The sequence below is a fragment of the Alligator sinensis genome, unplaced genomic scaffold (genome assembly GCF_000455745.1).
Source record: "Alligator sinensis unplaced genomic scaffold, ASM45574v1 scaffold125_1, whole genome shotgun sequence".
Taxonomy (NCBI): Eukaryota; Metazoa; Chordata; order Crocodylia; family Alligatoridae; genus Alligator; species Alligator sinensis.
Genome location: NW_005841893.1, coordinates 200,783 through 223,992, shown reverse-complemented (window position 1 = coordinate 223,992; position 23,210 = coordinate 200,783). Strand labels below are relative to the sequence as shown.

General features: G+C 41.8%; 1 protein-coding gene and 2 long non-coding RNA genes across 8 annotated transcripts in view; 1 reads left to right on the top strand and 2 right to left on the bottom strand.

Moving 5' to 3' along the window:
* The window catches only part of LOC112549314, a 9,871-nt gene extending 7,101 nt beyond the window's left edge, over nucleotides 1-2,770 (bottom strand). The window contains exon 1 of the long non-coding RNA XR_003092702.1: nucleotides 2,710-2,770. This is a non-coding gene — a long non-coding RNA (uncharacterized LOC112549314). The remainder of the gene's footprint in view (nucleotides 1-2,709) is intronic.
* Nucleotides 2,771-2,804: 34 nt separating this feature from the next.
* LOC112549315 lies at nucleotides 2,805-5,838 on the top strand. The gene is made up of 3 exons (XR_003092703.1): nucleotides 2,805-2,942; nucleotides 4,523-4,673; nucleotides 5,315-5,838. It is a non-coding gene; the product is annotated as an uncharacterized LOC112549315 (long non-coding RNA).
* A 5,735-nt stretch (nucleotides 5,839-11,573) lies between these two features.
* ARHGAP24 (Rho GTPase activating protein 24) overlaps nucleotides 11,574-23,210 on the bottom strand; it is an 81,930-nt gene continuing 70,293 nt past the window's right edge. For all 6 annotated transcript variants that reach the window (XM_025197296.1, XM_006018079.3, XM_025197297.1 and 3 more), the window contains one exon: nucleotides 11,574-12,198. In XM_025197296.1, the coding sequence (XP_025053081.1) occupies nucleotides 11,955-12,198 (244 nt within the window). In that variant the 3' untranslated portion in view covers nucleotides 11,574-11,954. The remainder of the gene's footprint in view (nucleotides 12,199-23,210) is intronic.

The following is a 23,210-nucleotide window of genomic DNA, read 5'->3' as shown; positions in this document are numbered from 1 at the left end:
CTCTTTCTGTTAGATCTTTTTTACAGCAGGCCACTGGATGCTTAAATGTGGTTGACCTCTGACTTTCAGTCATGTACTGAACAATGTACAACAGATGAAAGTACAAGAGGCATTAGTGTCTATAGGTATTCATGTATAATTAGTAAATTGAGTAAGTGGGACTTATGGCCAGTATATTACAGCGACAAGAACAAAAACCAATCTCCAAAACCTAATTAGCAAGACCAACTGTTCACCTTGTCTTGTCTATCCTGTAATAATAAGACCTAAATTGCACCTGCCTGTACTTCTGCACAATTGGACTTCAAAATATAACTAACAATGACAAGGACAGTAACATCAGTGTTGATAAAAGTAATTTTAAAAAGCACAGAGAACCAACCAACAGTTCAGCATCAAGACTGGAAGATGAGAAATGTCCAACCTTGTTTTAGGGCCTTAGATGGAAAGGATAGCCAGAGCCAGTCAGCATGGATGAACAGAAGTAATGTCTTTTAAAGGAACTGAATATGTTTCCATTTTGTTTTCATCTTAAACTGTTTTCTTTTTATCTTCCTTTGTTCCCAGTCTATGTTGTGAGGGGACTGTTGGGGCCTTAGCATCATTTGTCAACATTTTGTGGTTTAATGTTGAGTCACTGGACTCATTTCTGTTTGAGTTATTAAAAAAAGCAGAAGAGAATCCTTCTTTTTTTTCCTCTTGTGCCAGAAGGGAAATCCTCTCAGCATTTTCCTTGGGAAGGTACTTTTCACTGGTGGCCTTGCTTTAGTAACTTAAAGGTTTGTTTGTTTGTTTTAATTTTATGCCTAGTCCAGATAAATAGCAAACCACAGTAGAGAAACAACATAGATCTTGGTGGCCTCTTAGGTGTTTCTTTTGCACATTAACTTTCAATGAATGCAATGAGTGCTCAATGTCTTGTACAGGCAAGATTTGAATGAAATACTTTACAAATTGCACTGCTATGAGTGTACATTGCAGTGTACCTTTGAGCTTTATAATACTGAAGCCTTCTTACCTATGAAGAGGCTGTAATTAATGCAGTGATTCTCAACCAGGGTACCAGGGAACTCAGCGGTGCTGGCAGCTCCTTTGAAGGGTGCTGCGACATACGAGGAGATAAGAAAGGTAAAGGGACCTAAGTAGATATGTGAAGCAGATGATCCAGGCTCAGGCTTGTTACTGCCTAGCCAATCTTCTACCCTTACTGCCTAGACCCTGTGTAATGAGGTAAGCACTACAATATATAAATTAGTTTCTGAAATTAGTTGTCAGTCAAATCCCAAACATTATGGAGGGGTGTCTAGAGTCCAAAATGGACTCTGAGTAAATGAACCACTGTGTTAATGGGTAAACTGCACTTCTTTTATTATAGGGAGGACCTACAGGAGGCTTGGGTACCATTCAAGCTCTATTTTAACCAGTTAAGAGGGTCATTAAGTTGTTGGATAAGCTTGTGCAAACCCTTCTGCACAGAGATTAATTTCACCTACTATGTATGTGATCTTGTAGAAATGCCTTTATGTCTAGCATGAAATGTTCTGACTGTTCTAGGAAGTAACATTCTGGTTGTGTTCAAAGTAGCAGCCTTATTATTTAAGATAGTTATATTTTGGAATCCTGTGTGCTTTATATGTAGATGGGTGTGCAAGAAGAGACACAGTAAGAGACACACAGTAAGCTCATTCTACCCTCTGTTTTCTTGTTCCTTTTCCTTGAACCTTATGAAAACTGGGGGGAAAAGTATATTCCAGAAAATGTGGGCAGAGGGGGCACAGAAGTCAGTGGACAATCTATGAAATCAATTCCTTCATCTTAATTTATCTTTATAGTGCCAGAGCACTGTGTAGCAGCTTTATTGCCCAGGAGATTCACGCATTTTTTATGTAAGGTTGAGTGAGAGTTAAGGTATTTCTCTTTGGCTATATTCTTAGAAATGGCCATGAAAAATTAATCTTCTTGAGTGAAGAAGATTAACACTGCGGAAGTGTTACATCCCTTTAAATAAATTAAAAAAAAAAAAAAAAGAAATGGAGGCATGGAGCTGTTAATCATTTAGGGGCCTGGTTTCCAGAAGCCCTGAACACAACGTTGAAGGGTATTGTAGAGAAAGTTAATTTATTTCTCATAGCCTGTAAATGAGCAACTATGTGCACCAATTTTAAATGGAAAGTCTGTAAGACCAAGTCTTTAAGACGAAGTCTTTAAGAGTAATAACAAAATCCAATCATGGGTGGTTGCGGGGAGAGGGATTTAAAGAAATCCAATCAGATTAGACCAATTATATTCCTTCTGTGCCTGCCAGAATCTAAGGGACAGAAGCAACTTGAACTTTGTAAATCATTGACTAGCAAGGAATTCAACTGGCTTCTTGTGCTTGCTTAGACGCACTGAAATTATGGCATGCACAGCTGATAGCTCTGCACTTAATCCAAACCACCATAATATGCAGGGACAGTGAAAGCTGGATTTGAATTTTAGGCTCCAAACATGGAAGATGGTAGGGGGAGCAGGTGGCTATTTTCTAGACACTGCAGATTTAACTAAAATCTTCTAAGAGTGGTGACTGGGGCAAGGGGAATGGAAAGGAATGTTATCTTAATGTCTTGGTACAGACAGTCAAAAAGCCTGAGGCTGAACTGATCCAGTCTCTGCAGGTTAGTATAAACTGCATAGTTTAAATAGAAGCAGAAGTAAACAGACAGTTACCTTTGATTCAGGAAATCCAGCCACATGCCTGCAGTGGGTCAGGCCAGAAGCTGGGGGTGTGCTAGAGCACGGCTCTCTGGCTGTGTGTTCATGTTCTCTTCCTGTGACCCCCGAGGTCTCTGGGGTCTCTGCTGTAATCCAGAATTACAGTAGCAGGACTCTACAGGGTTACTCATCACTTCTTCCTGCTTCCAGGTGCCTCTGGAATTTATAGTCCACATTTGCAGCCAGCGGTAAGTTTGAGCAGGAGAAGGGTTGTTTAACACCCCTCATCCCCCGGCCCTAGAGTCCCACTCATCTCCAGCCAGGCTTGCCTCCCCCTCCCCACCCCTTGTGAGCCAGCTAGGGAGCAGGGGTGGGGCCCGCCTTGCTCTCTGGAGCAGACAACCCAGCTAGCCTAGGGCTGGGAAGCATGCTGTAATGCTGGGGGACTCTGATTTAGCTTGAACCAGGGATCTGGGACAGAAGTTTCAGAAACCAGTTTGACCCAAGTCAGTTAAATCTAATGCTATATTCAACCAGGTTTATCTTTAACCAGTTTCAGCCATTTTGAAACTGGCACTGAGCTTTCTGTTCTGTTACAGGTTTAAACCAGTTTCTCATCACTTAAACTAGTTTGTGTCACTTCTGTCCCTAGCTAAAACGGGCAAACAGTTTGAGAGAGGAGTCCATGTGACACATAGACATCACCAAAACCAGACCCAAGATGTAGACTTAACTTTAAACAAATTCTGAGCTCTAATATACCATGGGTCTCAACTGGGACCTGCAAGATGATGACTCATCTTTCATAATGCATATTCATCTTCATGGGAAAGCTAAATCTTCCTCATTTAGCTATGAGGAATAATAGACTCCTTCACTTAGACTTTTGTTTCTTTGGTCTGGTGGTATAACCATTTTGCTTTAATTTATTTTTGCAAAGGGAGGCTTTTCTTTGCATTGATTGTAACAAAAAAACAAACAAACAAAAAAAGGAATTACCTTCATTGTAAAGCTCAGGTTGTCCATTTGCAAGAGACAAGTGTTATCATCGTGACTGACTCATAAAGGTCAGACAGTGAGTGGACTTTGTGCCAAGCCTGGCTAATAGGGCTGTGCAAGGCCTCGGACCGTGCTTCAGATAGTGTCCGAAGCAGCATGTCTGGATTGAAGCACTGGCTTTGTTAGGTTTTCTGAAGTGGTTCAGAGCTTTTGAAGTGCTCCGGAAAAGCTTCGGAGCCGCTTCGGAGATCCAGCCACAGGGTATAATGGGGAATCAATGAAATATCTATAACTGTGTTGTGTTTTGTCTGACTTGAATGAAATTTGCAGGGGTAGTAGCCCCTTCTGGGAGCATGAAGTCTGCCAAGTTTCAAGAAGATCGGTGCAGGGGTTCAGGGGAAACTGCACCCCAAATTCGTGAAAGAAAACGTGTCACACAGGGGGGTGAAAACTGCAGGGGTGATAGCCCCTGGTGAGGCCAAAAAGTCTGCCAAGTTTCAAGAAAATCAGTGCAGGGGTTTGGGGGGAACTGCAGCTCAAGCTGCTGACAGGCAAAACTTGTGACACAGATGACCCTATGTGTGTTAAGGCGCAGCTGGCTGAAAGGCCTCATCTAAATGCCACAATGTTCAGAAACCTTCACTGAAAGTCAAATTCATTGCTCCAGCCAATGAACAGATCTTTTCTTATCCAAGATGGTTTACATTGGACAGTGTTTTTATGCTCATGGACATTTAAGGCAGTGACACAGTTTTGGACTAAGCACATTTCTACAGCTTCACTAATGTTTCCTTCCTTAAAATAAAAATCCCCAAAATGTTTCTGCTAGACATAAAGAGACCATGTGGGACAGAGAACCATGACAACCCCTCAAATGGGCCATTGGAGGCATATCACTGGGAAACAGGTTTCTCAGGCATTGTACGTTGAGTCCCAGTGACAAACATCCAGAGTCATGACTAAAACTCCACAATGATTTTGTAAGTATTTTATTTTGAGCTGCAATGGTTTAATCTTGTGGTAAAGATGGAAACGTGTATATGATAGGTTTTCTTAGGGTGGTACAGACCTTGATAAATGTGAGACCTTATTTCAAGGCAATCTTACATCAGGTAAGGGGTTGGGATGGAAATGAAACTCTTACATTGCTCTTTCAGGCAGTTCAGTTATTAGATAACAGACTATTGGCTGTAATTTACTGAGGATAAATTATTTCAAGTGGATCTACAAAGGTTGCCTTACAGATAGTTTTCTGTTTGTTTTCTTTGTTCTTTCCTCCTTGTATTGTGTTTGGTTTAAAGGTCAGTGAAAGTTATAATACTGTACATGAAACAAAGTACAATCTACTCCTCAGTGAGCCTTGGCAGAGTAAACAATTGAGGATTGTTTATTTGATGGAATCTGCTGAGGCAGATTAAGAGTACATTTAGCACATAGCCTACTTTCCAAAGAGAAGCAAGTAATTCATCCATTTAATGGATTCCAATCCCTGCATCTATCCTCTCTATGCTCAACCACACTACTGTGTTAGCTTGTGAAGGTAGCACAGACTTGAGAGAGGGATCTTTTAAGAAAGAATAACTTCACATCTGATGTCTTTGTTTCCCAAAATAATTCACAGAGTTTAAAGGTTCTGGGTCCATGCCAGTCTCATAGTCGCTGTGGTTTCACATAGGACATGCGGTTTCAGAAGACCATACTTTTTGAGAATAACTGATTTTACAATGGAATGAAACTGTATCTTGGATGTAGTGACATCTTCCTTGGAACTTAGAAATAACCTACACTGGCTGTCCTCCATGACGCCAAGCTACAGAGGGGCTGAGCTGGTCCATTCAAATTACAACCACCTTCTGGAAGTCATCACTTATACACAAGTATGGCAGTCAGGTCCAAGGATCTTATGACAAGGGGTGCAGATTACCTTGACATACATTAAATGTTTCTCTAATACACTTATTGATTTTTATGAGTAGTTCAAATCACTTTTGGTTTATCACCTATTTTCATTTTAAGTGCGGTCCTCTGTGCAGGGCTCAGCTACAGAAGGATAATGCTAGTCTATTCATCAGGTAATTTCATAGGGCTCTGTCATAGACTTCACTTTTAAGCACAACCCTATTAAGGGACATATCAGTTATACAGTATAACTGAATAAGGGACATATGAATATAGTCATATATTCATATATTAATTACTGAATATATTATATATATATTCATATATTCATTACTGAATTATATATACTGAATTCATTACTGAATTATATGTCCCTTAATTCAGTATAACTGAATTAAGGGACATATCAGTTATACAGTAAATAAACGTAAGGTCAGTGAGATTCATTTTAAAACTGAACAGCACAATTAAGACAATTCTTACCAATTAAAGAAGTATATTATTTTCATATCAGAAGGTTTTCTTTTAGAATTGTGATTATATACAAATCCATGATATATTATTTATAGCACACTTCCGATAAGCGAATAAAATTCATACTGCCGCTATGTTGTATGATCCCTCTGAGGAATTAATAAATGTGTATTATAAAGTGTGGTCCACCTAAGGAATAAACATTTCCATTGACAGCCACTTAAGAGAGTAAATCTTATTTTTGTACAGAATAATAGAGTAAGTTGGATTGTATTCAGGCCAATACATAACTAATGGAAGAAAATTTACAATTAATTCTTCAAAGTGAATGTAAATTATTTTTCAGACCAAATTTTTTCTTTGTAAGACCTCAAGACAGACCTTTTAAGCAACAAACACGCATGTGCATTTTTCCAAATATCAGTCGCCTCCTACATTGAATATAGCATAAAACATGTATCATGTGCCAGTACAGAACCCATATCATTGTTTAAAGGACACAGAAATGCATATTAATGATATGAAACCATATTGAAACTATTAGCCAAAGACCTGGCAAAAAATCACTTTCAAATAAATGAATAATGTCTCTCAGTTGACCCTGAGGCTCTAATGCCAGGAACCTTGAGCAGTTGTTAATGTGTAAAAATTAGTGTAACTCACTCCCTTACTTGGGGCATGTTTTACACGTATAACAGTGCTGAAAGGTACCAGCACTTGTATCAAGGGAACAGTGCAGAATCAGGCTTAACATGTTGGTGGGGTGGGGGGGTCTCAGACTGAGTCTTTTTGCACAAATTTCACTGGACAGCATTTTGGAACTATTGAATTTTTTTAAAGGCAGAATGCATTATATGGTTAGCATTATAGAACCATAATTCTAGGACATTAGACTTAGTCCTTTTATCTTTCAAGGAGCACAACTGTTTCAATCCTAATAAGTGATCCAGCATAGTTCCTTTACTGCTATTGCTTAAGTCTTCATGAAAGAACGAAAGGGTTTTTGCTTTTTAAAACTATAACAGAAAACAATGTTGGTTGCTAAGATTATGGAACAATAATTTCATCCAATCTATGTGATTAACAGAATTTAATGAATAGATGGCCTGATTGGCCTATTGGAACAACTCCGATTTTAAGAGCCATGCTGTGTTTAGCATTGGGAACTGATGCTCCTGACAGTCATCAGAAGCAAATAATTTTATACAGTTGTAACTGTTTAGCAGCTTTACTGTAAGCAAAGACTTGCAAAAAAAAATTAAATTTCAAATTATAGCCCAGACACTAAGTGGGATTCCATAGCAATTGGGACATCAAGTGGGATTCCTTAGCTGGAGAATAAGCCTTTGAAGAGCCTATGCAAGGATGTACTATTTTACCTAATGATGTGCAGCTCTTTGGCTAGATATTTGCCATCCTTCAATAAAGGAAGGGTTGGGGGGCAGTCTGTCACAGAAATGGCCAATGAGTTCCTGCACAGTCACTATACAAGGCCAAACCAGCATTCAAAGGACAGAGTGGACTGTGTCACTTACTCCTTCCAGAGTCCAAAGGAATTAGGTTTTGGGGGGCAGGAGGTCAGGGGTTGTGTTGGTTTTTCTTTTTGCTGCAGTGTGCTTCTGAACATCATCTTGATAACAAAACCTATTTAGTTGGGCTTTGATTCCACTTTCTGGAGTTATAACCATACAATTTGATTTGTGTTACATGACATATACAGCAATTTGAAATAAGGTATTTATTTTCTGACAGGCTTTCAGTGTGAGGCTTTGCTTTGTGTACACAATTCTCCCTTAGGCCTATCAAGGCCACATTTTAAACAACTCCTAGAAATTTAACTTACTGATAAAGACAAAAATATAGAAGACTGAAGTAGGCAGCTTCCAAGACTGGGGTGGGGAGAGGGAGACAACCAAATTCTATTCCTTCAGATCTGCAGGATTTAACAGTGAAAAAAGAGGATTTTAAACTAATATTAAGGTAAGAAAGTGTGCAGCACAACCTTTTTTCTTTCACATTCTCTTTCTCTTAGAATTAAGTCTCCCTACAAGCTCAAAATCAAGTACTGTAGGAGCAGTGTAGGCTGGCAAACAATGCATTATGTTCTTCTCCTGTTCTCATTTATGGATGCCAAATAGGGTTTGGGACTTGTTTAGAAAGCAAGACTCTTATGTGAATTGCAACCGTTGCTGCTGCACTGAACTGATGACTGTATTCTCATTTAAACAACAATAACATGAGCCCAACACTGCATTCCTTAGCTAGGCAATATTCCTGCTACACTTCACAACAGGAATTTTGGCCAAATGATGTGGGACAGGGCAGGGCCAGGGCCAGAATGTTACAGACATTGAACAGTTAAGGAGGAGGAAGAGGGAAATGTTCAACTGCTGAGACTAGATGTAGTTCCTTTATGTAAAATAAATGAATAAATAAAAGCTCATATGGTCTTTTATTGTACTGTTTGTGACTGATTTTGTTCTGGTGTGCGAAGGAGGTACATGCACGGTTCCTCTACAGCAGTGAGGTGTAAAAGTCTGACTCCCTTCCCTCCCCCACTCCAAACTTCAGCTTCAAACAGCACCAGACTTTTCAGAAAAAGTATAATTACTTCAGGAAATGACTTGCATACACACACACAAAAAGACATTCAACATTTTAAAATTCCTGTGTGTGAATCAATAAAGCTATGTATGTGACTGGAAATAAAAACAACTCTTTGAAAGCAGAGCGCAGTGTGGATTATTTGATGTTCCCTCAAGTCCATTCCTTCTCGAGTGATATTACTATCAGCTGTATCATAGTAGTGTCTAGGATCTACCCCCTGTGCTATGTGCTGTATATATTCAAAACAGCAGTCAGCCACTGTTCTGAAGAGAACTTACCATCTATGCAGACAAGATGGACAAAGGCTGAGTGAGGAAAACAAAGGCACAAAGAAGTGTGGCCAGAGAGTCATTTAGAAGGTCAGTAGAGTGCATAGGATTCACGTTCCCAACTCCCAGTGGAGTATCCAAACCACACAATCACTCAAAAACATTAATATCAACTAAGGCACACATTACGTGGCATCCTATTCACTAGAAGTCTGATCTACTGTCAGACTAGAAACTCTCCTCCACAGTAATCACATCTTGTTACTCACAAAATAGTTCCTTGGTAATAGACTCAGGCAGAGCAAAAGTGGTGGTGGCATATATTCTTTTGCTCTCCTCCTATAAGATTATATGCAAAATTATACATTGTAATTTGCCCTGTTAAGCATTCCCATAGATTTATTTGATTTGCCATATTTTTCAGCCCTCCCCCTGACAGAGATTTAAAAACTGAACAATAGCTATAAAATGGGATTTTATTTGTGAGGTGGAATGGGAGAGGTGGGTTCTTATGTTTAAAGGGCTATTTTAAAGGGACAAATGAATTTAAAAAAATAAAATGAATAGAAGCAAAGAAATAATTGCCAAAATAACCTACCAGTATTTTCTCCTTCCATTTAACCAATGTAAATGGGAGAGTAAAGTTACTCCTAATACAAATGGCCCACATGAGATTTCATGTACCACTTACCCAAATCTTAAGAACCTGGGGCAGAAGTAATTGGACCACCTGCAGAGGACTGATTTTTTACTCAGGGAGTAGTCAATCCAACATTGCTATGCTGGCTCCAAACGAGCCAAGAGCACCATGTATTTCATTTGAGAAAGGACTTAATTCCAAGCTGATAATGGCACTGTTCTTTGGTAACAGAGCAAGTGTGAGGTTGGGACTTGTTATACTTGTTTTCTGGGGAGGCCTTCAAATAAATACATGACAGCACATCTGAAAGAAACACCAGAGAGCTAACCCACTCTTTTTTTAACTGACTATCCACACACTTTTTACTAACAACCAAACATTTTGTAAACAAAATGTAAATATAATTATTTTATAATTATATAATTAAGTAATTACTCTGCCATGCCCTGCATGGCAGTAACAAGGGCTGAGTTCAAACTTGGGGATTTAACATCAACTTCCTAAATCTGGCTTGACCTGTCACCCAGAAACCTGAGAAAACAGAAACCTGCCTCATGCCTTCAGCCTAATGCCCCCACAACTGCACCCTGCACCATGCTGCCCTCACCCCAGCCCACTCCACAACTTTACCCCCATCAGCCCCACTCCAGCATGAACCCCTACCTACCAGCTCTCCCCACTTTACAGCTCTGTCCTGTCTCCACCACACCTGTTTCTGTCCTGCCCAGTGCCTCAGACTGCCTGGGGATACTTGGCCCTGCCGGCCCTCAAGGTGAGCAGACAGTATAGCAGGTGACAGCAGACAGGACAGAGGCAGCATGTGGCTGGGGGTGTGTGTGGAGGAGGCTACAGGGGGTCTTGTGAGCCACAAAGCACTAAGCTGCATTTCTGCTCAGACACAGTGGCACTGCTCTGCTCTGTCAGTCCAGAGCAGATAGTTGCATCCAGCCTCATTCTAACAATAGGTTTTCAATTAGGCTCACAGTTTCTTAGTTTTTTATGGCCAGCTTGAGTTCATTTCTTTTACAGACCTTATGGACAAAAGTTTTTAGTTAAAAATCACAGACAGAGACCATATGAAGCATTTCCCATTCAACCATCCCTTTTCATGTATTTCATCCAGATATATTTTTTAATGTTTATTTTTTATTTGTTGAAAAACTGAACTAGGATGGGGGAAAAAATTACTCTGGGGGAAAAAAATGCAGTGGTCTAAGCAGATAACCTACCATTTTTCTTTTAGATAGGGGAATGAGTTCTGCTTTCCAGGATGCAACATTTCTATTTCTTCCAGAAACAGCTTTGAACCCACAGCTAATAAGCTAATGAAAGTACAAACAAACATGCAGCTGTTTTCCTTCAGGTAATCAGACATGAATCTTTCTGGGTCTGTGCCTTTCCCCAGCACCACCACTTATCCTCTCCTTCCTTTGAACTCCCCTTGTAGAATTTTGCAACTCTCCTTATGGCTCCTTCCTTCTGAACTGGTATCAGATCCAGCTGGTTGCTAGTCTCTCAGCCAGGAAGACTATTAGCAGCTGAGCACCTGCAGCTGGGTTCTGAGCTTTTGAGGGGCCAAGCACCTCCGTACACATGAGGTAAAGATTCTTTAATGAGATAATCTTCTTTTGGACTTTGGAACGTGTACCATTATTTTATGTGGGTAGAATGGGCCTGACACTCCAACATAACCAGGATATTTTATATATATATCTCAAAAGAGAAAAGTCCCAAACTATAAAAATTTTATTTTTATAAAATTACTTACATTTTTTTTTTGGTCATGGCAAATCTATTGGCACAAATAGCACAACCACGCATTAATATTTTGTTTTTAATAACTAATATTATAAATATATATATATATATATATATATATATATGTGTGTGTGTGTGTGTGTGTGTGTGTGTTTATCTCATTCCCCAGTAAAGGGGATAACAAAAACAAAACAAAACAACAAAAAATTAGATATACAAAATAAGCTGATGGTAACACAATGCCAAAAATACTTTATTATGTTAAGTGCCTTGATATAAAGCTTGATTGCAACATTTCAGTGTACCAATTTAAATACAAGCCTTGCATTAAAATATCTCTTGAGCTGCATTTCTCGCTCTCTTTAGGATGATTTTTTAAATCTATATACACGCATCCAGTTGTAACACTTGACAGTAGCATCATGAAGCATTTAAAGAATATAACTTGAAAGTACACGTTGCAGACATGGGGTAGTTAATTTCTGTTTGGTTTCTTCCTTCAAGGGTTTACAACCTTATGTTGAGTGCTAGCCTCAGTCAGGTGACCAGCCACCTGATGCTGTCTAATACCCAGCTAATGCTTCCCAAATTTCCAAAGTTTTGATTATGAATGCTTATTGGATCCATACAGTGTTGCCTGTCTCTGGTCTGCAAGGCTCCATAGCCAGTTCTCCGAATGTTGAGAAAAACTGCTCCATCTCTTTTTGTAGCATATCATTCCTCTTCTCTGCATCATCTTTTGCCCGTTCGGCATTGCGCATTTTGATTTCTACCATTGTAAATTTTTTCCTCTCTTGATCCAGCTCTTCGAGAAGGGTCATCATTTCTGTCTCCAGGGTGAGATTTCTCTGTTCCAAGCTGCAGAAACAAAAATGGAACACTTGGATAAGTTTGGATAAAACACTCCATGTATTAAGCAGGAAAACTCACGATGACAGATCCAAGCTTAGAACGAATTGCTTCCAGTGGCACTTACAAATAACTGGTTTATTACTTGATTACTTCCCTCACTTTATGTGGGTTCTGTACATGAGAATTTGCTCTTATGTGATGACCCTTTTTATGCCAAAAGTTTGTTATATGATGCGCACCAAAATGTAGTCTCCTGTGTGGATCTGTGCTCCCTTTATGCAAATTCGAGTTATGTGCCATTTTCCAGGAATGCATGTACAGCATAAAGTGAGGGAAACCTGTATTTATTTTTTAATTACCTTTTATAAGGCATGGTGGAATCTTCACCTAATTTAAGATAGAATGGTATCACTGAACATGTACATGGGGGAGACAGCCAGGAGAAGAATTAAAAGAGGCTTTTTTCCCTTCCATCTCTTTTGGTTGATTTCACTCTCAAATAATGTTTATACTGGTAACATTTCAAAATCCAGGGCAAGGGAAGAAAGATGGCCATGAGGTCTCTGATTCATGGATACTCTAGTCTTTTCACTTGATTTATCCTCTTTTCACATTTGAGAATATTGCTGCTCTATTAATTCCCTGTTTGAAAGATATTGCAACTGATGTAATTGCAATTGATATGTTAAAAAAAGACCAAAACAAACCACTGTATTTTGAGGGTTTATGTAGACCATCAATTTACTGATGGTATTATTCAATACTTAATAAGGCTGGGATGCCATCAGTGATGTTTGACATTATCACACAGCTCTGAAAATTGTGAGAGATGTAGCTATAGAACAGTAAAGTGTACCTTTGCAATTGTGGCAGCCTGGTGTCAGCAGCTATTATTGCATTACTTAAATTCAGCTTATTATATAGACAATGAGCAAAATAGAAACAGAGGCAATGTCTCCTGTCTGCAAGTCCACCATACCATTCTCTTCAAAAGCACTGGCTCTGACAACAATATATTGGACTCTATACAGTTGTGTACACTGAGTTGGCTCAAAGCTGGAGTTTATTGACCCCTTGATTCACCCACCCTTCTAATGCTTTTCCTTTTTGTGCATGAGAATCCTCCTCTCTGCACAGACACTTCACTCTCTTTGTTTATGAGCTTAGTGAATTAATGGCTGTTAAACTGTTGTTAAAAAATAATATTCAGAGTTTCTCCTTTTTACACTCACTTTCACCTACTTTAACAGCTTTTCAGCTGCACGTGAAAGATTCACACACAGTGACAGGGAAGAAATACAGTTCCTGGCAGGATTTAAAAAGAAGGAGAAGGAGAAAGCCTATTTCCACCTATCCATCTGGGATTGCTGCATTAAGCAAAAACAACTTCTTGTCAGTGTGCAGCTAGAGATAAGACCAAAACCAATCTGCTGTTTAAGTTGGTGGCAGTTTGAATCATGCCTACATCCAACTGGCTGCTCACAGTAGGATCTGTGGAAGGATGGGCAACAAGTAGATCAGTACTTGCCCATCCTTAAACTCTCTCTTCCCCAATGTATGTATCACACTTCAGTTTGGGTTATATCTTTGCTACTGCAACCTTGCAGGTTCTATGACGGCTTCTCGGTTTCATTGACAGGGATTATGTTAATTTAACTTTGCCTCGCAGCTGCTCTCAGTTGTGGTAGGAACAGTTATCGCTGGGCCTTCCATCGGGGTGGTGGATACATAAAGAATATGGAGAAGTGATTTGAGATACCTTCCAACCCTAAGGGACTTAGGAGACAACTGAAGAATTACAATAGCAGAGATTCTAGAACCCAGCAGGCCTAGCTCAGAAGGCAGTAATGGTAGATTTGTGGCCAAGCAGTATTTCAACAAGTAATTTAAAGCTGCTGGAAAAGTTGCTTTGAATTTTGTGTTCTCTCAAAAAATATAGTTATGCAAAGTCACAGCTATGAAACAATTCTATTAACAAAGCCCCTGAGATGACCTGTTTTTTGTATTTGCCGACAGCATGCTTGCTATAGCTTTTAAGCAGATCAGGCATTTCAGTGTGCATTTCAGTCGATCTATGGATCTGCATTTTTATTACACTATGGATGTTCCAATGATAGCTTTACATTTTTGGAGGAGACCTTGTACTCTCTACCACAGATGTGCCTGCTAAACAAAATTACTAAGAGTTAGTCTCAGCATGATTTGTTTCTAACCCAACAGCTTTGTCAATGCCATAAACCAAGGCTGTCCAGCTGGCAGTCCATGGGCTGCATGTAGTCCAGAAAGGCTTAAGCTGCAACCCCCATGGGATATTGCCACTCGGCCACTCCCCACTATCACTCTAGCTGCAACAGCAGGTGGAAATTCTGGACTCCCTCTCTGTGCTCTGACTTCTGCATTTTGGGCCTGTCCCAGGGGGTAAGGCAATGTAATGCAGTAGGGCCCAGGAGCTGAGGATGAGCCTAAGGCAGTGGTTCTCAATATTTTTAGACTCAAGGCAATCCTTGATAGAATCAAGGCCCCTCTTGCAAAATGTTTTCTCTTAGTTTTCATGCATTTTTTGACTAAAGAAAAATACTAGAGCAATTCTTCTGTTGCGAAGAACTCAGAAAGACCACAGAAGGTCAGAATGGATTCCTATTTGAAAAGAATCTGGGTTTATCTTGTAAATTATGTCTGAATACTTAACAGTATGTCCCTTAACACTTTGTCCCCTAATACTGTGTGTCACCCTGCCGCACCCTTGAAAGGATCTCAAGGCAGGCAGGGGCAGGCATGAGAATCATTGACAATCGTTGTCCCAGGGATATGTGGTGCTCAGTAGGTCTGTGCGAGGCTTCGGACTGTGCTTCGGATCTGGAGAAGCTTTGGATGCTTCTGTGTCTGAAGAAGCATGTCCAGATCAAAGCACTGGCTTCTTTAGGCTTTCTGAAGCAGTATGGAGCTTCCAAAGAGTTTTGGAAAAGCTTCGGAGCCGCTTTGGAGATCCGTCCATAAGGTATAATGGGGAATCAATAACTTTGGTTTTTGCTGTCTGATTTGGAAGAAATTTGCTGGGGTGCTAGCCTCTGCTGAGAGCATGAAGTCTGCCAAGATTCAAGAAGATTGGTGCAGAGGTTCGGGGGGAAGTGGACCCCAAATTCCTGAAAGCAAAACTTGTGTCACGTCTATGCATTACAACACAGGAGGGTGACAACCCTGTAAGGTCAAAAAGCCTGCCACGTTTCAAGGTGATCGGTAAAAGGGTTTGGGGGGAACTCCACCCCAAATTCTTGAAAGCAAAACTCATGTCACGTCTATGTGTTATACCACAGGGGGGTGAAAACTGCAGGGATGGTGCCTGTCAAGTTTCAAGAAGATCAGTGCAGGGGCTTGGGGGGAAACGCACCTCGAGCTGCTGACAGGCAACACTCATGACATAATGACCCTGTGTGTGTTAAGGCGCAGCAGGCTGAAAACTGCAGGGATGGTGGCCCCTGCTCAGGCCACGAAGCATGCAGGTTTCAAGGAGATAGGTGCAGGGGTTTGGGGGGAACTGCACCTCAAGCTGCTGACAGGCAAAACTCATGACATGGGTGCTTGTGCAACTGACTGTCTCTGTCTTGTGGGGAGCTACTGCAGGCTTGGTTGCTAAGCTACTGGGTTGCCAGTTACCAATTAATCATGATTCACTCAGGTACCAGCTCAATACACAGTTGCTAGCTAATGTAGCCAGTTAATTAGCAACAATTAACACCTACAAAATCCCACACTAAGGAGAGTAAAGAATTAATGCAATCAACTGCCCCAAGACAGAGAATCAGTTGCAAACCATTCTAGTCCTCAACCCATAAAATATATACAGCGTCTTCTGCTGGAGACAATAACTTATTTTTGTAAATTGCCTGTTCTATTTAAAAGTCCATCAGCTAAATACCAGTTTTCATAATAAATTCAAAATGCTAAATAGCAGCTTTGCTGTTTCCTGAATTGCTAATCAGAGATGCACTCAAATAAACCAAAGTAAACTGAAGCCTTATTATTAAATCAGATCATTTGTAGCTAATGGGAAAAAATATTTTCACATCCCCTGTGAAATGTAAAAAAGGTCAAATAACCTATTTCAATTTTAAATGCTTCAGTAATGGCATGAATGCTTTTGTGACAGTCCATTGTTTTTTGTTGGATTTCTCTGAGTGGCTGATTCCCAGTACAGCAGAGGCCTCCTCCCCAGGACTGTATTCCATTCTTTGCTCTGACCTTGAACAGTTTAGATAAATAGATTCTTTCACTGCACTCCATTATTTAACAATGTTACTTATTGCAGGTAGTGACACTATAGGGAAGACTATCCAGATCCAATACGGGAGCAGAAAAGCATAGTTTCTAGAACTTGCGTGGATTTTTTTTTTTGGATGTTTCTCATCACACTGAAGTGCATTATGGGGCAAAGCCTGTTGCCAGACCAAGTAGATGAACTGGGAGTGGGTCCAACTGTACCCATGTAAATCTTCCCTACCAAGCCAGTAAATAGCAGTAGAGCTGTTTCAGTCTCAGGGCTGCATCAAACTCTGGAGCCTTTGCATCTATTAGCCTTTGCATCTATTAGCATCTCCTTCTGTAAGCCTCAGTAGCAGACAGCCCTCAGAAAACTGCACTCCTCATAGGGCACAATGGGTCTTGTCAATGCTGAAATCCTGCCAGACTTCACTGGTTCCAATGCAGCAAGGACCATCTTGCTCACTGATGAAAGAGAAGAAATTGTAGCTGAATACATAATGCCAGCTAATCACAGGAAAACTATATTAGCAATACAAAGAGTGCTATCAGAGCACTACTGAAGGCACATTGAACAGATCACCACAGAATTCTTATAACTATACCACTTCCTACAGACCTATTGTAAAATTTGAAAATGTGCCTAAATGACTCAGGCTCCTAGCAAATGTTACACGTATTATGCAATCAATACATTAATTGTGTGACAAGTTGTAACTTGCCACTCATTCAACCTGATTTATCATGTGATAAAAATGGCAAACCAGCCACAAAGATGTTCCACATGGAATGCATGTCTGACATGGCAGGATGTGCAATTTTTGGGATCCCGGATAAAATTGCTCAGATCCCATTGCATGTTTAAATTGATGTCTGTCAGGAACCTGAGAATCCAATGCCTCACTTTCAAAAGTGAGTTAGGCACTTCAATACCATTAATTTGTTTTTACTGACTTGGGAACATTTCAACTTTTTATTCGTGGAGCCAACACATAAATGAACTCTAATTGAAGAGTGCTGTACACCACAGGTGTCATTCTAATCTTCCTGATCATTTAAATGTCTTCACTTAGTCATGCACATGACATTTTTGGCACTTACATGTAGGTGGGAACTCTATTCCTGGCTCTATAACCCTACCCATGTAAAGAACCATGTGCATGCTTAAATGGGCAAGAGCTTTCCCACTTTTTGTTCCCAGCATTTAAGTGCCTGGGACTCCAGAGGACCTAGATTCTAGGCACCCTTTGCCTACAGTGGGGTTTGAGCCTAGATGTCTCTGACTTCCCTACCCAGCACTCTAACCACCATGCCACAGGTCCAGGCTCTTCTCTGGCTCCTCCTCTAATATTCAGGCTCCTCTCTGGCACTCCTTTTGAAGTTGTACCTCTGGGAAGCCATGAAAGTGATGTATATGGGATCAGGAGGAAGAAAGCAACCTAGATGTATGTGCCTCAGTTAGGTGGTTGATGGCCTAGCAGCGGTGGTCCTGAGTCCTGAGTCCTGGCTTTGGGCCCTTGCATCCAATGAAACAAGCTTCCTGCACCCCGCACAGCCCTCCATTCATTTCCTCCAATAATTCTTACATTGGTTCCACCCCTGAGTCTAAGTCCTACTAATTATGGATTCTGGTCAACTACATTTTTCAGGCCTTTGGGCCTTGTTAGACCTTATGCTGTGAACCGTACAAATGTTGATCGGTGTTAGTGCTAACCTGGAGTTTGGAGCAGTCACACCCTTAGTCTAGAAACCTCCTTAGACTGTCCCCTACCTGTGACTTGCCACTAGAGGCCTGGTGATCTGGGGCAGGACTAGGAGCTGGAGCTGTGAGTTGCCATTACAGGTCTGATGAGTCAGGATATGTTTGTATCCCTGCTCTATGGGCAGGGGTGTGAGAGATCCTGAGATATTGGAGGACTTCACCTTGGATGGCACATCTGTGAGGAGTGGCCATGCCTTAATGGAACAGGAGCTGGGTAGTGCAGATCAGAGATACTGCCCAGGAGTGGCGTAACTGAGCCACATAGTGAGTGCTCAAAGCCACTTTAAAATGTTAACGTGTGGACAATCAAGGGGTTAAGAGCTCCAGGAGCCACCCAAAATTACTGTGTAAGAAGGCCTTTAGACACCACGTATGCAGCCAACCAGGCCTGCCCAGTCTGTGCATGTACACAGTAATCTATATGTGTAGGGCTATGCAGCCAGGAATAGAATTCCTACCTGCATGTAAGTGCCAAAAATACCATGTAGATGGCAATGCCTTAATACTCAGATAACTAGGAAGGGAATAGAATGCCAACCCAACATCTCTTTCATTTGCAAAACATAACCCTTCACTTAAATGCTTCCAAGCCCACAAAAGCACTCAGTTCTTGATTTATGATACTGAAAAAGGGCTCAGTAAGTTTGAGCCTAGATGTCTCTGACTTCCCTACCCAGCACTCTAACCACCATGCCACAGGTCCAGGCTCTTCTCTGGCTCCTCCTCTAATATTCAGGCTCCTCTCTGGCACTCCTTTTGAAGTTGTACCTCTGGGAAGCCATGAAAGTGATGTATATGGGATCAGGAGGAAGAAAGCAACCTAGATGTATGTGCCTCAGTTAGGTGGTTGATGGCCTAGCAGCGGTGGTCCTGAGTCCTGAGTCCTGGCTTTGGGCCCTTGCATCCAATGAAACAAGCTTCCTGCACCCCGCACAGCCCTCCATTCATTTCCTCCAATAATTCTTACATTGGTTCCACCCCTGAGTCTAAGTCCTACTAATTATGGATTCTGGTCAACTACATTTTTCAGGCCTTTGGGCCTTGTTAGACCTTATGCTGTGAACCGTACAAATGTTGATCGGTGTTAGTGCTAACCTGGAGTTTGGAGCAGTCACACCCTTAGTCTAGAAACCTCCTTAGACTGTCCCCTACCTGTGACTTGCCACTAGAGGCCTGGTGATCTGGGGCAGGACTAGGAGCTGGAGCTGTGAGTTGCCATTACAGGTCTGATGAGTCAGGATATGTTTGTATCCCTGCTCTATGGGCAGGGGTGTGAGAGATCCTGAGATATTGGAGGACTTCACCTTGGATGGCACATCTGTGAGGAGTGGCCATGCCTTAATGGAACAGGAGCTGGGTAGTGCAGATCAGAGATACTGCCCAGGAGTGGCGTAACTGAGCCACATAGTGAGTGCTCAAAGCCACTTTAAAATGTTAACGTGTGGACAATCAAGGGGTTAAGAGCTCCAGGAGCCACCCAAAATTACTGTGTAAGAAGGCCTTTAGACACCACGTATGCAGCCAACCAGGCCTGCCCAGTCTGTGCATGTACACAGTAATCTATATGTGTAGGGCTATGCAGCCAGGAATAGAATTCCTACCTGCATGTAAGTGCCAAAAATACCATGTAGATGGCAATGCCTTAATACTCAGATAACTAGGAAGGGAATAGAATGCCAACCCAACATCTCTTTCATTTGCAAAACATAACCCTTCACTTAAATGCTTCCAAGCCCACAAAAGCACTCAGTTCTTGATTTATGATACTGAAAAAGGGCTCAGTAAGTTGTTATACCTGCTCTTAGGTTTATGTGTAAAGTTCTACTGTAACATGAAAATGTGCAATGGATTGCAGCAGGGGTCTCAACATTTTTAGGCTCAAGGCACATCCTACCCCCCTTAGCTTTGTTGAGCTTAGTGGTACCCCATTTCACAAATGAACTTATCTATTCCAATGTGTAAAAACTAATTGTGTGTATATGTATATCTTTCTCTCTCTCTCTCTCTCTCTATACCCGCACACAGATACAGATATGGTTTCTCTCTCTCTCCCCCCCGCCTCCTGCCCCTTCCCCCCTTATCCTCCAGGAGAGTTTCTTACATCCAGAGGGCACTCTCATGCCTGCTATGGGTCCCTTCCACCTGCTGTGGTGCAATTCACCCCATCATGTCCCCATCTTCTTCCTTACTCTTTGTATTCCTCTGCATGTGCTGAGCAACACGTACGCTGTATGCTATAAGCCCTCCCTGATCTATGTTGAGGGCTGCTTTTATGGCCCCTACTGCTACTGCAGCCATTGGGCACTTACTCTTGCTGTGATGGTCAGCAAGCTGCTTGGGGCAAGCAGAGGGGACCCTCTAGTGGGGTGGGAGAGTGCCCACTAGGTTTTGGAAACAGTGGGCACAGCCAGGTGGAGGGGATTGCCTCTAAGTCAGCAGGTAGGATTGGTGTTCCTCCTCGCCCCTACTCTTTATGCCTCTGGGACCTTCCTTCGGGCTGGGCTCCAGCAGAGAGTCCCCTCCTACAGCAGTCATTTCCTGGTTCAGCCTTAATGGTGCCTTCTGGAAACAGAGGCATTGGGACAGTTCTACATGAAAGGGGCAACAGCAGCAGCATGGTACCCCTGAAACAGACTAACAGCACTCTCATTCAAAACCACTGGATTGGAACCACTTCCAATCAAGAAGGAGCTTTTGTATCAGTAGTTTTTAGAAGACATATTTTCTTTAGAATTGTTATGCTTTGTCCCCTGACACTGACAGGTAATATTTCCTGACACTGATTAACAGAATCCTTAGACCTCCCGGCAGCAGAAGTGTAGAAGTCTTTTACATAGAAGTCATTTACACAGAAGATAAATCAATTCAGGTGCTTAACAGGTCTTCCACCCCTCTTGTCACAGACAGTTTTCTAGGAGCTAGCATTATATTTCATAACATATATAATTTTGATAACTTTCCCACTGGTAATTAGACCCAACTGTCAATCTCCTGGGTACTTATTTTTTGTCCTCAGACTAACAACTAATGTGACACTTTCCCCCCCTATTTTTTTATTTGGATACGTAAAGTAGGGTCACAAGTGATAGCTGTTACTTCATGTGTGTAAGGCACAAGTCACCTGTGCTGGCCCCAGCAGTATAAAAAGCCACCCTGGCAAGTAGCTCAGGGCTACTAGCTCTCAGGAGCTTCTGGGACCTAGCCAACTGGTACCTAGGAACACTACCCCTTGTGCCAGCTGGACTGCTGAAGCAGCCATGAGAGTTCCCTGCACCCTCTACCCACTGCAGCAGTCTGGCAGTCGGGGCTGCTGCCTGGCTGTGACCTGCCGGGGGGGCGTGCGGAGCCAGTAGAGGCATCTGCCCCTCGGGGCCAGCTGCCAGTGGACTGTGGTTGCAGGGTTGGCCTTTGTGCGGCACTACTGCCATTTGTGCCCCCTGCCAGGCCATCTGGGCAGCTATCACCCAGGTGTGGTAGCCTGCTTTGAACTGTCAAAACATGTCCTCCTGGTCCTATTTGTCCAGGAGGTCAGTCACAGTGATGACTCTGAAACTCATGCTAAGCTTGGGCCTACTCACAAGAGATAAAATGCAGAATAATAATGCTAACTGCATATTGCAAGAGGATGTGAGTTCATGGCTAGGCCATCTAAGAAGGAATAATGAAGTACCTCTTCCAGCTTATCTTGCTATATTCAGAATGATTTCAAGCAGACTCTTAGTTGTCTGGTGTGTAATCATATGAAATGTCTATCCTTAATTAATTAGTATGGTAAATATTTCTTTTGCGACTAACTCGTGTTTATGTGCAGGAAGAGACATTCTCCATATGTAATAGATGTCTCCTCCCGATTTAGTATGTTTTTCCTGGCTGTTAATCAGTTTCTTGATATGTTTTAAACTGGATAACCTCTTGTTACCAAAGAAGGTAACTCATTCAAATTAAAAATTTCTGATAACCAGTAATGAACAGGTTTTTCCTGTCAATTACTGCTTGGGACTCTTTCTTGATTTACACAACTAAAAGAATGCTTTGAAGATGCTAAACTAAAGGTATAAAAAGGCAGTAAAACAGCAAACAGTGCACGCGCTTCAAGAGTGAGAAATCTCTCTGATACCAGTTGCTGATGCATCCGACTTACTCGAGAAGTTGAAGAGAAACAAACTGCCTCTTCGTCACCTGTTTGGTGAGAAATCATCACCTTATAGCTAATTACTGGACTTTGATTTAGTTTGGGCTCACTTGACTTGATTTTAAATACTTGTAGTAAATAAAGCTTTTCTGTCACTAATTGAACAAGGTGTCATGTCAATCCCTGGGCTAGTCTGGAATCCTAGGTTTTTATTGCCAACACACCGCCAGACGGGTCCAAGGTGCCAGCTCTGAGCAAGCAGGGCCTGCCACTGGCCTCCCTAGCAGGAATTCTGGTTTTCCCTATTGGAAAACTGAAAAATCCCTGATTAAAAAAAATCCCAAAGTCACTCTGTAAAATACCCCCAAATCCATGTTCCTCCACAAGTAAAACAAAAGACCACTATAAAACAGAGAGCAAGAAAGAGATGGTGATCAGTTGGACAATGTTTTATTGATATATCTTACAGTGTTAAAGCAAGTCTCTTATCATAATAATAAAATGAACTCTAAATATATGTTTCATGAATACATGTTTTGCTGCACTCCCACAGGGTGATGGCCCCCACATAAGGGGTTTGGTCCCCACACAAGGGGTATGGCCCCCCCAACTGGGGGTTCAATACCCACACAAAGGGTACAGCCCCCCCAATGGGGGCCAAATGACACCCATAGACAGCAGGGGCTGGGGGGGCTCTGGGGCCTCCTAGCAGAGCCCCCCGGGGCAGCACAGGACAGCAGAGGGGCAGAAGGGCTCAGACTGGGGCTATTGGAGCTGTCACCCTGCCCTGCACTGTGCGGGCGGGGCCCAGTCAGCCAGACGCAGCTCCAACTGCCTGCAAGTGCTGGGGGGTTTTTTTGTTTTGTT